The sequence below is a fragment of the Gallus gallus genome, chromosome 14, assembly GCF_016699485.2.
Source record: "Gallus gallus isolate bGalGal1 chromosome 14, bGalGal1.mat.broiler.GRCg7b, whole genome shotgun sequence".
NCBI lineage: Eukaryota > Metazoa > Chordata > Aves > Galliformes > Phasianidae > Gallus > Gallus gallus.
The window spans coordinates 5,074,459-5,087,898 of record NC_052545.1 but is presented as its reverse complement, the minus strand read 5'-3'; the positions used below and the strand labels follow the sequence as shown (position 1 = coordinate 5,087,898).

The window sequence follows — 13,440 nt, the reverse complement described above, 5'->3', positions numbered from 1 at the left end:
CAGGCAGCTGAGCAGTTAGGGCTGCTAGCTAAACAGCAAGAGCTCAGCATCCAGACAGCACTGGATGCTTTTGCAGGCAGCGGGAGCACTGGGTGCTCTATGTGGTGGTCTGGAAGAGGAAGAGAAAAGCCATGTACCATGGGGTCCAAGTGCTGCCAAGCTCTGTGCAGGGTACACCCCAGCTGCGCTGTTCCCAAAAATGCTGCCACAGCAGAAGCACAGCTTCAGCCCTTACTGCAGGACAGGAAACAAAACATATGAGAAGAGAGAACCAGTGTACACAGCAAGGATTTATTCTCGTCGCTAACACTTGGGAAGTTGCTCAAAGGAACAAACCAAGTAGTCTTTAGACCAGGAGGAAAGGCATAGTGATTTTTTTTTCCTCCTGTAAACAAGATAGTTGTAAAGAAAACTAAACCACAACAGATGCTTACACTAAAGCACACAGGATTTCACCATCTCTACCAGTGTGCAAAAACAGCATAGCTCCTCCCATTAAATACAAGAATGTATTCCTTCACGCTTGGATTACAGTCAGAAACAAAACCTACCAGCAGCCACTCAAAAGGGAAAAAAAACAACAAAAAATACTCAAACAAAATAGATCTTAATGAAAAGAAGCACGAACCACCACTTGCGTTCTTGCAAGCACTCTGCTCTGCGCATCAATCCTGTCCTTTCCTGCCCCACACCACAAGGCTTCAGGGCAACAGGACACTAAGACAGCAGCAATACATACATCAAAAGGTCACTTGACAGGCTGGGAGGGGACACCGTGGCCCGCTAGATAGGCACTGGTGTCCACCAGGAGGCTGCAGCTCCTGCAGCTGCCAGCCCATACCGCAGCACAGCAGCTCTGAGAATGGGCCATGGAGACCCCTCCTTGCGGGCAGAGCTGATGCTGGCAGAACAGCCAGGCAGGGCTGAGCTTGGGCTGCCATTTGGTACCTAAAAGGATTTCCAAAGAGTAACCCTGCTATGGCATTACCTTGTAGTACCCAGAGAGCTGCACAGCCATTGCTCAGGCTTTATTTCAGGTTGGCAACATCCCCGAATGCAGCCCTGGCATGGAACAAGGTTCCCACCTCACCCTATGGCACTGCATGACTGAGCTTGGTGCTCACAGAAGGACCCACACAGCACCCAGGATGCCACAAGCCATGAGGTTTGCAGCAGCATCAAGGGATGTATGTGCCCCAAGGAGCAGGGGAAGCTCTGAATTGCTCAGGTCTCTGCTTGGAGCACAAGGGGAGCCTAGAGGTTGGGACGGCAGGCTGGGATGGAGCAGTTTGCTGGAATCCAGCAGCCAAACTTGTTCCACGTTGGTTCCCAGCAGATGGGACTTTGCTTTAGGGGCTGCATTCAATATGGGTAAGGCAGAGCCCCATGGCAAACGGCTTCTTACACCATCACCCATTTCTCTCAGGCACGTTTTATTCAGAAAGGAAATACTTTTGTTCATAAAGTGCAAGAACTTGGCCTCTTACCAACTAGTCAACTAGAAGCATCACAACCTGGACAGCTGAGGAACTCCCCAGGCTCAGGAGCTCCCGCTACACCAGTCACTTCTCTGTCAGCAGGAGTCCTGGCTCAGACACAGCCCTATAGAGCAGGAAGCCCATCTCCTCTATTTCCTCTTCCACCAGCTCACAGAAAAGGTTGACTTTGGGGTTGAAGTAGCAAGGCAGGACCCCATTCTCCAGGTAGCCCACCAGCTCCTCAAGCACTTGCTGGAACCTGGTGGCAAGGCTTTCCTCTGCCCAGTCTGACTCGGCGGTACTCAGGTGAAGGATGACGTGTGCCAAGGGGCTGCCGCTCAGCCTGCGTAGGGTGGGATGGCTCCTGCAGACACCATTCAGGATGCAGAGGCAGTGCTGCCGAGTGCCGGCGTCACCAGCATCCAGCTCCTTCACCTTCAAGACCTCTGCCCTGCCAAAGCTCTCAAGCCAGAGGTTTTCCACCAGTCCTTCAGGAGGAGCAGCCAGAAGAACTTTGTCCTCCATTTCCACCACTGGGAAAAGGGCAATGCTCAGCTCAACCTGATCGTGTTTAACATCCAGCCTCAGCTCCCGGGAGGCCACGAGCGGGCGGATGACTGTCCCCAGCAGGCTGCCTATGGCCGGCCAGTTGATGGAGGCCACCAACATCTTGTGGAGGGTCTCGTTGAGCACATTGGAGGAGAGGTACTGCCCCACGAGAAACCTGTCCCAGGGGCTGCGCCCACGAGGGAAATACTCCAAGTCAGTCCTTTTGATCAGCCAGTACCGGGGGTTTCTCACAACGGTGTCCTCTCCTGGGATGAGGCTCCAGAGAGTGGCATCGAGGACTACTGGCAGCATGAAGTGGATGTGGTCAGCAGCAAGAGCCCCGAGGCCATCGAGCAGGGGGCCGCTGAGGAAGAGACTGCCAAAGGGCAACTCCGGACACTTGCTCCGCATGAAGCTCTGAAGCTCAGCACAGATGCTCTGGGCCAGCTGCTGGGCGACTGCCACTTGCTCCTCAGACATAGGGAGGTGGATGCTGTAGTGTGAGAGCAGCTTCTCCTGCAACGTGAGGCAGCTGGGAGGGCTGGACTCAACCTGAGGAGGCTCCGGGGGCACTGGGCAAGCCCTGGGTTCTGCAAGAAGGGGATGGGGGGGCAAAGGCAAGGAAGAAGTCATGCCTTTGGGCAGATCAGACAACACATCTTCTCATGCTACAGCCATAAAGAAAGTATGTGCTGAAGTCCCAACTCAGCCTTTGGCCACGAGGCCGATGTTGCCAGGAGAGGCGCAGAATAACATTAACAGCACTTTTCAGCCAACACAGGGCTCAATCCAAACCCAAAACCCAACAGCACCCGGTGTTACACCCCAGCTAGAGGTGGCTAAGCCCAGCTAAGCAGCAGCAGCCAGACAAAGCACAAACTACCAGGGTCCCTCACAAGTCTCAGTCCCACTGCTCACCCATACCCTGACATCTGCCTGATTGCTGAGTCCTGAATCAATCCCACTCCAGGTGCAGTGCCTCAGGACCTGCCCAGCACCAGGTTGGGCTGCTTTCCTACTCAGAAGACACCGCCTTTGCAGCCAGCTGGACAAGCCAGCCTTTGTCAGCAGCAGTTCACAGGCACATCTTCCTCCCTAGACAGAGCTGACCCAAAAACCAAGCGCTGTTCAACAGGAAACAAAGGCAAGGCAGCCTCTACCACAACCAGCTGGCTGAGACACCCAGGAGTTATCAGAGGCGCTGTTACTGAGGCACTGCCAAAAAAGGGGCCGCAGCCTGGGAGCCTCCCAAGAGGGAAGACACAATCGGGTCAGCTTTCCGGTCATGGAGCTAAAAATAAAGCCCAGCTCCCAGGCACAGCCAGCCAAGGTGATTTTCACCCACACACACTTGCCATAAGCATCACCTGGTGCCGGTGGTGGAGCCGGGGAGAGCAGGGGTTCACTGAGGTCTTCCCTTCTCTGCTTCTTGGGAGGTTTTTGTGTTGCTTTGATCAGGGCCAAGTCCTGCCAGCTCTCCTCGAGGCTCTTCTGCTCAGCTTTGGGATCATCTTCCTCTCGAGGGCTCGTGGCTCGATCTATCAGCTGGCGGGAGAGAAAGATGGAGGGGGTGTGCATGTGGTCCACAAAACCCACATCTCACCCAGAGGACGTGCAGTGGGGGCTCCCCCATCCTGACTGTGCTGAGAGTGGGGGGCTGCAGGCCCCAAATGGCCTCGCTCACATAGAGATGCTACAGGTGGCGGGGGGAGGGGGGGGAAGGTAGGAGGGAAGTCCCGAGATCAGCACCCCCCTTTGCAGAAGGCTGATATTGCTGGAAGAGCAAAGAGACCGAGGATCTACAGGGAAAACCAGCACAGACAAGTTGTTCTCTTGGTAGCACTTCCAACCCCAAAGCAGGGGACAGCACACGCGTGGGGTAACAGTCACACACAGCTCTTCTACTGGTGAAAAGCAACGGTTTGGGAGACTCAAAGATGCGTGCAAGCTTCCTGAAGATTTTAAAATGAAAACAACGAGGCACCTCTCTGAAACGCGATGTGGCACAGTGCCCCGTGCAGCGCGTGGGGACCCCCCCCAGCCTCACCCGTTTGACGGCCAGCGTGGCGATGGCGAGCACGGCCGCGCCGCTGACGCCCAGCACCAGCCTGGCGTTGGCCAGCAGCAGGTCGAGGACGCTGCCCAGCCCGCCGTCGTCCCGCCGCTTGCCCGACTGCTGCGTGAACTCAGCCATGGTCACCTGCGGGAGGGAAGAGGAACGGTGCGCTGTAATCCGACGGCGGGGAGCCGGCCCCCCAAAGACACTCGGCGTGTAACGGCGACGGGGTGAAGGCGGAGGGGCCGACAGGACGCGAGCTCGTGGGGCAGCCGGACCCCCCAGCCGACCTTCAGGCCCAGGGCTCCCGCTGCTACCGGCTGCGGTGGTGGCGCCGGGCCGGACCAAGGGTCACCCCGATAAGGTTCCGGCCTCCTCGCCCCGCCGTTACGCAGTCCCCGCCAATACTCAGCGCCGGCAGATGGGGACGGGACGAGGGGGCCGCACCGGTACTCCGGATAGAGGCCGGCATACATACAGCCCCCTTCACCGAGCTGCCAAGGGCAGACAAAGGTAGACAGCGAACACCGCTGAGGGACGGGTACTATCGAGGGTTACCTCCTCCTCCTCCTCACCCCGACTGTGCCGACCTCCCCTCACCCCCCACACCGGGACGCCCCCACAGCCCCCCACCCCCCTCCACTTACCCCGCCGCTCCCAGCGGGGCGGACGAGCAGCGCGTGCTAGCGCGCCGGCGCGCCCGCAACTCGCGGCGCAGCCAATCACAACGCAGCGCTCCTCGGCACCGCCTCCAATCAGCGTCAGCGCAGGGCGGAGCGAGGCGGTGGGGCGGTGCCGCGTCCCGCCGGGTTCCCCGCAGCCATGGCGGCCACCGGGGTGCTGCCCTTCGTCCGCGGCGTCGACCTCAGCGGTAACGACTTCAAGGTGCGGGGGGATCACCGGGGGCGGTACCCGGCTTAGGGGCGGGCGGGGTGGGGAGAGAGTCGGCGGCAGTGCCGTAGTGCTGGGAGGGGCAGTCAGGCCTGTCCGCTCCCCGCCAGGCCCGGAGATCCCGGAGGTCCCCGCGTAGGGCCGATCAGTCCCGGCCCCGGTCGTGGTTCCGGCCCCAGGGGGGGCCGGCCGGCCCTGCTATGTGAGGGGGACTTCGGGACACCCACACCTGAGACCCTGCGAAGCCGGGAGGTGTCAGCCCCCAGTCCTTGTCCTGTAGGGCTGAGTGATGTCATCCCTAAATCCTGTACGGTTGGGTGACCTCAGTCCCCAGATCCCAATCCCAGAAGGCTGGATGATCCCATCCTTGAATCCCATTCCCACGGGACCGGGCGGTCCCAGTCCCCGGTGCCATAGTGCTGGGTGATCTGTCCCTCAGCAGCCCCACAGCACCAGCCCTGTCTCTCCGTTGTCACCCCACGGGTCACACAGTTCTCTCACCCTCGTGCCCTCACAGGGTGGCTACTTCCCAGAGCACGTGAAGGCGATGACCAGCCTGCGCTGGCTGAAGCTGAACCACACAGGGCTCTGCTACCTGCCTGAGGAGCTCGCTGCCCTGCAGAAGCTGGTGAGCGGGCAGGGGATGGGGCTCTTGGGGGGGCTGCGGAGCCAAGAACCTGCTGTCTGCCTGCCTCATGTGCCAGCGTCTAATAATAGGGCTGAGCGAGGAAGTGTGGTTGAAATTGGATGCAGGAGTTGTTAGGAAAGGGGCTGAGGCAGGGGTGTGCTGGGTTTCACCTTGTTTTCTTAGCAAACCAGACCAGAAACCACACTTTCTTCCTCTGCCTGTTAATAGAAGGGAAGGGTGAAAGTTTATGGTGAGAATTAAGGGTTTGGGCTCTTATAGCAAAGGAGAAAAAAGAAAATAGCAGTAGCCAGCAGCTGCCTGGCATTGTTCCCTGGCAGCTCAAGCTCTGTGCCTAGCCCTTGGTGGAGCCCATAGTTGAGCTTTGCTCTGGTGGTGCCTACAGCTGGAGCCCCCCCAGACAGTTTAGGGCCCCAGCAGCCCTATGCGGGTCAGGGCTGAACTCTGCTCCCCTCACTACTCACTGGGCCTTTGTCCTGCTTCCCTGCAGGAGCACCTGTCCGTCAGCCACAACAGCCTTACCACGCTCCACGGTGAGCTGTCTAGCCTGCCCTGCCTCCGGGTGAGTGTCCCATTGAGCATCCCATGCAACGGGGATGCTGTCCCCAAGCATCTCTTGACCACACAAGGGTGGCCCCAGTCCTCCTGAGGGGCTCAGCAGGTGCTGGAGCCAGGTGGTGGCTGCAGTCATTCCTCTCTGTCCACTTTGAAGGCAATCGTGGCACGTGCAAACAGCCTGAAGAACTCAGGAGTCCCCGATGACATCTTCCAGCTGGAGGACCTCTCGGTGCTGGTAAGTGCTGAGTCTCCGTGCTGCCCTTTCCCCCAGCAAGAGCTTCAGCCTGGGCTTCTGGTCCTGCTCCTTTCTGCCCTTCGAGGACACATGTGGGACTGAAGAGCATCTGGAGCGTGGTCCCAAAGATGCCCCGTGGTCCCTGGGGGGGGAGGGGGTGGTAGTTGTGGTATGGGGGACCCATCCCAGGGCTGAGGATGATGCCAGCTTTCATCCCCCAGGACTTGAGCCGCAATGATCTGACTGAGTGTCCCCGAGAGCTGGAGAATGCCAAGAACATGCTGGTGCTCAACCTGGGCCACAACAGGTGGGGCTCCTGGCAGCACAGCTCCCCCTGACCACGACCACCTCCACTTGTCACCTCCACTCCCCACTTCACTCTGGGTCCCCCTCTCTGGGTTGGATCCAGCGCACATCCAGGGCCACTCTGAAGGTCCCCGTGTCCCCGCAGAATTGAGACCATCCCCAATCAGCTTTTCATCAACCTCACGGACCTGCTCTACCTTGACCTGAGCAACAACAAGCTGGAGAGCCTCCCTCCGCAGATGAGACGCCTGGTGCACCTCCAGACCCTCATCCTCAATGACAACCCCCTGCTGCACGCACAGCTCCGGTACGGCTCCATTTTGTGGCTAGTTCCCAAGATATTGGAGCCATGCTGGGCCATACCCTGATGCAGTCGTTGTGACACACAGGCAGCTCCCGGCAATGACAGCTCTGCAGACCCTGCACCTCCGGAGCACACAGCGCACGCAGAGCAACCTGCCCACCAGCCTGGAGAGCCTGGTCAACCTGGCAGGTAGGGCTGCGTTGGGGCGTTGCGTCGGCGCTGTCCTGGCGTGTGTCCTGGTGGCCTCAGCCCTGTTTGTCCCCCCTGCAGACGTGGACCTGTCCTGCAACAACCTCAGCCGTGTTCCTGAGTGCCTCTACACGCTGGGCAGCCTGCGGCGCCTCAACCTCAGCAGCAACCAGATCACCGAGCTGTCCCTCTGCATCGACCAGTGGACACAGCTGGAGACCCTCAACCTGTCCCGCAATGAGCTCACCTCCCTGCCTGTGCGTGCCATCCCCGTCCCTCTGTTGTGTCCCCACCCCTCCATTGTGTCCCTGCTGTAGCTGCGGTGCCAGCCCTCACCCCACCACCTCCCCCTTCCTTCCCCAGTCGGCCATCTGCAAGCTGACCAAGCTGAAGAAGATGTACCTCAACTCCAACAAGCTCGACTTTGATGGGATCCCCTCAGGCATTGGCAAACTCACCAACCTGGAGGAGTTCATGGCAGCCAACAACAACCTGGAGCTCATCCCTGAGAGCTTGTGCAGGTAGGGGGCAGCCCCCAGCCAGATTTGCGCTGTCCCCTGGAGGGGACACGTGGAGCTGGGAGGTGGCAGGGGTGGAGGGTCCTGAAGAATGCAACCCTGGCCCAGCCCTATCTCAGCATCCCGCTACCCCACAGGTGCTCCAAGCTGCGGAAGCTAGTGCTGAACAAGAACCGCCTGGTGACGCTGCCAGAGGCCATCCACTTCCTGACAGATATGGAGGTGAGAGCCCAGCACCCTGTGTGCCCCTGGAGTCCGAGGCATGGGGTGAGGACAGGGCACTGCCTGCAGCCTGGCGCATCACCCCCCGTCACCTCCCCAAAGCTTGCAGTGTTCTGAGCTCTCCCATCCTACCTCACATCCTTGGTGTCTCCGTGCCTCAGAGCACTGAGGTCTCCCATCCCCTCGGCAGGTCCTGGATGTGCGCGAGAACCCCAACCTGGTGATGCCCCCGAAGCCGGCAGAGCGGACATCAGAGTGGTACAACATCGACTTCTCCCTGCAGAACCAACTCCGCCTGGCCGGAGCCTCACCAGCCACCGTGGCAGCCGCTGCAGCAGGCAAGTAGACAAGGAGGCACAGCCCCGTGCCATGCCTGCGGGGTCCCACTGCCTCTCACCCCATCCCACTGTCCCCAGGGAGCAGCACCAAGGACCCGCTGGCCCGCAAGATGCGTCTGCGGCGGCGCAAGGACTCAGCCCAGGATGACCAAGCCAAGCAGGTGCTGAAGGGCATGTCAGATGTGGCCCAGGAGAAGAACAAGAAGATAGAGGTAGGTCTGCATCCAGCCCTGTCCCACCACGGGGCATCCCACCTGGGTGACCCATCCCTGTCTCTGCAGGAGAGTGGTGAAGCAAAGGCACCGGACCTGAAGGCACGCCGCTGGGACCAGGGCCTGGAGAAGCCACAGTTGGACTACTCGGAGTTCTTCAGTGAGGACGTGGGGCAGCTGCCCGGCCTCAGCATCTGGCAGATCGAGAACTTCGTGCCCACCCTGGTAGATGATGCCTTCTATGGGAAGTTCTACGAGGCCGACTGCTACATCGTGCTTAAGGTACGCGAGGGGAGCGGGAGATCCCCGTGTCCCCAGGACTTCTGGCAGCCCTTCTCACACCCTGCCCCTCCACAGACCTTCCTGGATGAGAACGGCTCCCTCAGCTGGGAGATCTACTACTGGATCGGGCAGGAGGCCACTCTGGACAAGAAGGCGTGCTCTGCCATCCACGCTGTCAACCTGCGCAACTACCTGGGGGCTGAGTGCCGCTGCATCCGCGAGGAGATGGGGGATGAGAGCGATGAGTTCCTCCAGGTGAGGCTACCCCAGTGCCCCCCGCAGCCCCCAGCCTTCCATTCCCCACCCTCATCCCTTTTTCTTTGCCCCCAGGTTTTTGATAATGACATCTCCTACATTGAGGGCGGCACGGCCAGCGGGTTCTTCACCGTTGAGGACACGCAGTATGTCACCAGGTAGGGCTGGGGGCAGGCAGCGGGGAGGGGGGACACACGGGGCAGGTGGTGCCCCATGTTCAACCACGGCCATCTCTCTCCCCCAGGCTGTACCGTGTCTATGGGAAGAAGAACATCAAGCTGGAGCCAGTGGCACTGAAAGGGACATCTCTGGACCCCCGGTGAGCAGGGAAAGAATGAGGGCACATACGGGTCCCTAAAAAGGGACAGGGAGCCAGGTCCAAGCCAAGACAACGAGGCTGCAGCTTTAGGGTAGAAATGAGCCGCCCTTCTGTAAGACCAGCGATTCAAACCCTGTGCAGAGGCCCCGCTTGCTCCACAAAGACCCCAGTGTGGGGAGGACAGTGGTGCATCCTGCTCCCTTCCTCACCTGCTCTATCTCCGTGTTCTCCAGCTTTGTCTTCCTCCTGGACCACGGCCTGGAGCTTTTTGTGTGGCGGGGCAGCCAGGCCACGCTGAGCAGCACCACCAAGGCCAGGTAGGGGCTGACAACCTGGGCTGGGGACCCAGGGTGGCGGGGAGCCCACCTCACGCAGTGCTCCCACAGGCTCTTCGCTGAGAAGATCAACAAGAATGAGCGCAAGGGCAAAGCAGAGATCACACTGCTCTACCAGGGCCAGGAGAGCCCCGAGTTCTGGGAGGTGCTGGGGGGGCAGCCCGAGGAGATCCAGCCCTGCGTCCCCGATGACTTCCAGCCCCACAAACCCAAGCTGTACAAGGTGAGGAGCTGCCGCCCTCTGTGGGGTCATGGCTATGCCACGGCCATCCTCACCCTGTGTCCCTGTTCTCTCTGCAGGTTGGCTTGGGGCTGGGTTACCTGGAGCTGCCCCAGATCAACTACAAGCTGTCGGTAGAGCACAAGAAGAGACTGAAGGCTGATCTGATGCCTGAGATGCGCCTGGTAGGACATAGGATGGGGCAGGGAGGCTTTCCTGTTCTGACCCGTGAGACGGGTTCTGCTCTCTCCCTGCCTCCAGCCACGCTCTGGGGCAGACTCAGCCAGTGGTATCCCAGGTGCAGGATGCTCTGCTTATCCCAGCTGGCCTTGGGGAGTTTTCCAGCCTGGAAAAAGCTCAGGAGGTACCTGACCCTCTCTTCCCTTTGTGCCCCAGCTGCAGAGCCTGCTGGACACCAAGAATGTGTACATCCTGGACTGCTGGTCTGATGTCTTTATCTGGATCGGGAGGAAGTCGTCACGGCTGGTGCGAGCAGCAGCACTGAAGCTGAGCCAGGAGCTGTGCGGGATGCTGCACCGCCCCAAGCACGCCATGGTCACACGGAACCTGGAGGGCACCGAGTGCCAGGTGGGGGGGGGACAGAGATCTGAAGGGCAGGGATGGGGTTATGCCTGGGGCCTTCTGCTCCCCCTCCTCACCTCACATCCTCTGTGTTTAGGTGTTCAAATCCAAGTTCAAGAACTGGGATGACGTCCTGCAAGTGGACTATACCCGCAACGCTGAGAACGTGCTGCAGGAGGGCGGCCTGGCCGGCAAGGTGCGCAAGGATGCCGAGAAGAAGGACCAGATGAAGGCTGACCTCACCGCGCTCTTCCTGCCCCGGCAGCCCCCCATGCCCCTGAGTGAGGTAGGGCTGGGGATGCCCCACATGTCCCCCATGGTGGCAGCAGGCCCGGAGCTCCATGGGCTGACCGAGCACATGGGGATCTGCAGGCAGAGCAGCTGATGGAAGAGTGGAATGAGGACCTGGATGGGATGGAGGGCTTCGTGCTGGAGGGCAAGAAATTTGCACGGCTGCCTGAGGAGGAGTTTGGCCACTTCCACACGCATGACTGCTACGTCTTCCTCTGCAGGTGAGCCCAGCTTGTCCCTCCTGGGGTTGCTGAGCCCCTGCATCCCCCACGGCCCTGCCCAGATCCCCCCTCACCCCTGTCCCTGCACTCAGGTACTGGGTGCCAGTGGAATATGAGGAGGAGGAGGAGAAGAAAAAGAAGAGTGAAGGCAAAGAAGATGAGGAGGGTGAGGAAGAAGAGGAGGACAAACAACCTGAAGAAGACTTCCAGTGCATCGTGTACTTCTGGCAGGGCCGTGAGGCCTCCAACATGGGCTGGCTCACCTTCACGTTCAGCCTGCAGAAGAAGTTTGAGAGTCTTTTCCCAGGCAAGCTAGAGGTGAGTCCCTGTGCTGGGATCCCCCGTACTGCCCATGGGGAACTGCCCCATAACCCAGCCCAGGAAGCCCCAGCCCCAAGGATCCCCCTATCCGCTCCTGGAGGAGTAATAGAGGGTCCTCCTGCTTGGCCTTGCTGCTCCCCTGTAACCCCTCTCCCCCGGACAGAGGGCAGGGGGTGGCAGTTGAGATGAAGATGGTGGCACAGAGGTGCCAGCAGCCACCCACACACCTGGAGCTTGGGGTTGTGTTGGGGGCCCCATGCCCCTGCTGACACCCACCTCGCCCAGGTGGTGCGCATGACCCAGCAGCAGGAGAACCCCAAATTCCTGTCACACTTCAAGAGGAGGTTCGTCATCCACCGGGGCAAGCGGAAGGAGAAGACCATCCCACCCCAGCCCAGCCTGTACCACATCCGCACCAATGGTGGAGCCCTCTGCACCAGGTCAGCTCCCCCCAACCTGTTGGTGCTGCCCAGGAATGCTGGGGGACCACAGCTCCCGCTGACTGTGCCTCACGGGCTTCTCTTCTAGGTGCATCCAGATCAACACAGACTCTGGGCTGCTCAACTCTGAGTTCTGCTTCATCCTCAAGGTACTGCCTGAGGCTGAGCATGTTCCCCCAGCAGCAAGGGGGGGGCTCAGCCACACATCCCCAGCCCCGATGTTCTGCTCTTCCCAGGTCCCATTTGAGAGCACAGACAACCAGGGCATTGTCTACACCTGGGTGGGACGGGCTGCTGACCCTGACGAGGCCAAGCTGGCTGAGGACATCATGAACAACATGTTTGATGACTCCTACAGCAAGCAGGTGACAGGACTGGGGCTGTTGGGCTCAGCACCACCTTACCTGAGAATGGTGAGGGATGGAGGAACTCAGCCTTGACACTACCCTTGTTCTCACAGGTGATCAACGAGGGAGAGGAGCCCGAAAACTTCTTTTGGGTGGGCATCGGGAGCCAGAAGCCTTATGATGAAGATGCTGAATACATGAAGCACTCCCGGCTCTTCAGGTGGGTTCTGGCCCAGGATGTGCTCGTCCCATTCCTTGTCCCGCAGTGACACACCTGCCTTCAGTAGGGGCTTGAGCCTACGATGGGCAAAGCCTCTCTCCCCACTGTCTGTCCATCCCTGGGCACGCTGTGGCTCAAACAACTTCTCCATCACCGAGCGCTGACGACCTCGTGCCACTGAGGCACTGCCCTCTGCCTCTCCCGTAGGTGCTCCAACGAGAAGGGCTATTTTGCCGTGTCAGAGAAGTGTTCTGATTTCTGCCAGGACGACCTGGCTGATGACGACATCATGCTGCTGGACAACGGGAAAGAGGTGAGCGGGGTGTGGGGCCGCACGGTGCTCACCCGGATCCACGGCTGAGCCCATCTGCACATCCTTCCGCAGGTCTACATGTGGGTGGGCACCCAGACCAGCCAGGTGGAGATCAAGCTGAGCCTCAAAGCGTGCCAGGTAAGGCCCTGCGTGCTGAATTCAGGCGCCTTCATCGCCCCTCGGGTCTCTCTCCCATTCCTGGTGGGCTCTGATCATGTCCCACACCCCAGGTCTACATCCAACACATGCGCTCCAAGGACCCCACGCGGCCCCGCAAGCTGCGCTTGGTGCGGAAAGGCAACGAGCCCTGGCCCTTCACCCGCTGCTTCCACGCCTGGAGTGTCTTCCGCAAACCCCCAGCGTAAGGGCCTGGGGGAGGGGAACGGCCCACACTGAACCCCCCCCAGCATTCTGCACCACTCACGCCTGCGCTCAACCGCTGGATCCGCTTCTCTCTGAGCCGGGGCGAGTGGGGGGCACTGGGGTGTCCCTGTCCCCCCTTCTCCCGCGGCCCCTTCCCTTCTTCAGGGGCACATGGGGCAGTGCAGGGCCCTGCCTCCGTCCTGCTCAGGGAAATTGCTGCTCCGAAGCAGCAACAAGCTCCCTGCAGCTGGGGAGCAGGGGGAGGATGCTTTGCTACAGAGCACTGGGGGGAGGGAGCGAGGGGCTCTCACCCTTTTTTTTTATGGTCCTGGAGAGATAGGACCGACCCCAAACAAGGCTGGCCTATCGGTATCATATCAATAAAGGCTGCATTGTCACCGCGCAACCGTGCCAGGCTCTGACTGTGCC

The 13,440-nt window shown here is 59.9% G+C and overlaps 2 protein-coding genes across 3 annotated transcripts; one reads left to right on the top strand and one right to left on the bottom strand.

Moving 5' to 3' along the window:
• Positions 1 to 277: 277 nt before the first annotated feature.
• MIEF2 (mitochondrial elongation factor 2) lies at positions 278 to 4,787 on the bottom strand. 2 transcript variants are annotated; one of them, XM_046901046.1, is made up of 4 exons: positions 4,374 to 4,787; positions 4,075 to 4,227; positions 3,395 to 3,572; positions 278 to 2,617 (listed from the first exon to the last, which is right to left on the bottom strand). In XM_046901046.1, the coding sequence occupies exons 1-4, from the start codon at positions 4,557 to 4,559 to the stop codon at positions 1,563 to 1,565; spliced, it is 1,572 nt and encodes a 523-aa protein (XP_046757002.1). In that variant the 5' UTR covers positions 4,560 to 4,787; the 3' UTR covers positions 278 to 1,562. The 2 variants fall into 2 exon arrangements, with proteins under 2 accessions (XP_046757002.1, XP_015149905.2); XM_015294419.4 differs by having other exon boundaries at positions 4,731 to 4,787.
• Positions 4,788 to 4,874: 87 nt separating this feature from the next.
• Positions 4,875 to 13,414, top strand: FLII (FLII, actin remodeling protein). The gene is made up of 30 exons (NM_001030635.2): positions 4,875 to 4,968; positions 5,492 to 5,602; positions 6,111 to 6,182; positions 6,333 to 6,413; positions 6,635 to 6,720; positions 6,865 to 7,026; positions 7,109 to 7,212; positions 7,294 to 7,469; positions 7,576 to 7,733; positions 7,868 to 7,952; positions 8,143 to 8,290; positions 8,369 to 8,502; positions 8,572 to 8,784; positions 8,860 to 9,039; positions 9,115 to 9,197; positions 9,284 to 9,358; positions 9,592 to 9,675; positions 9,745 to 9,916; positions 9,994 to 10,098; positions 10,310 to 10,501; positions 10,593 to 10,781; positions 10,868 to 11,007; positions 11,100 to 11,325; positions 11,614 to 11,768; positions 11,857 to 11,917; positions 12,005 to 12,133; positions 12,229 to 12,335; positions 12,543 to 12,648; positions 12,721 to 12,786; positions 12,879 to 13,414. The coding sequence occupies exons 1-30, from the start codon at positions 4,906 to 4,908 to the stop codon at positions 13,011 to 13,013; spliced, it is 3,798 nt and encodes a 1,265-aa protein (NP_001025806.2). The 5' UTR covers positions 4,875 to 4,905; the 3' UTR covers positions 13,014 to 13,414.
• The last annotated feature ends 26 nt before the right edge of the window (positions 13,415 to 13,440 follow it).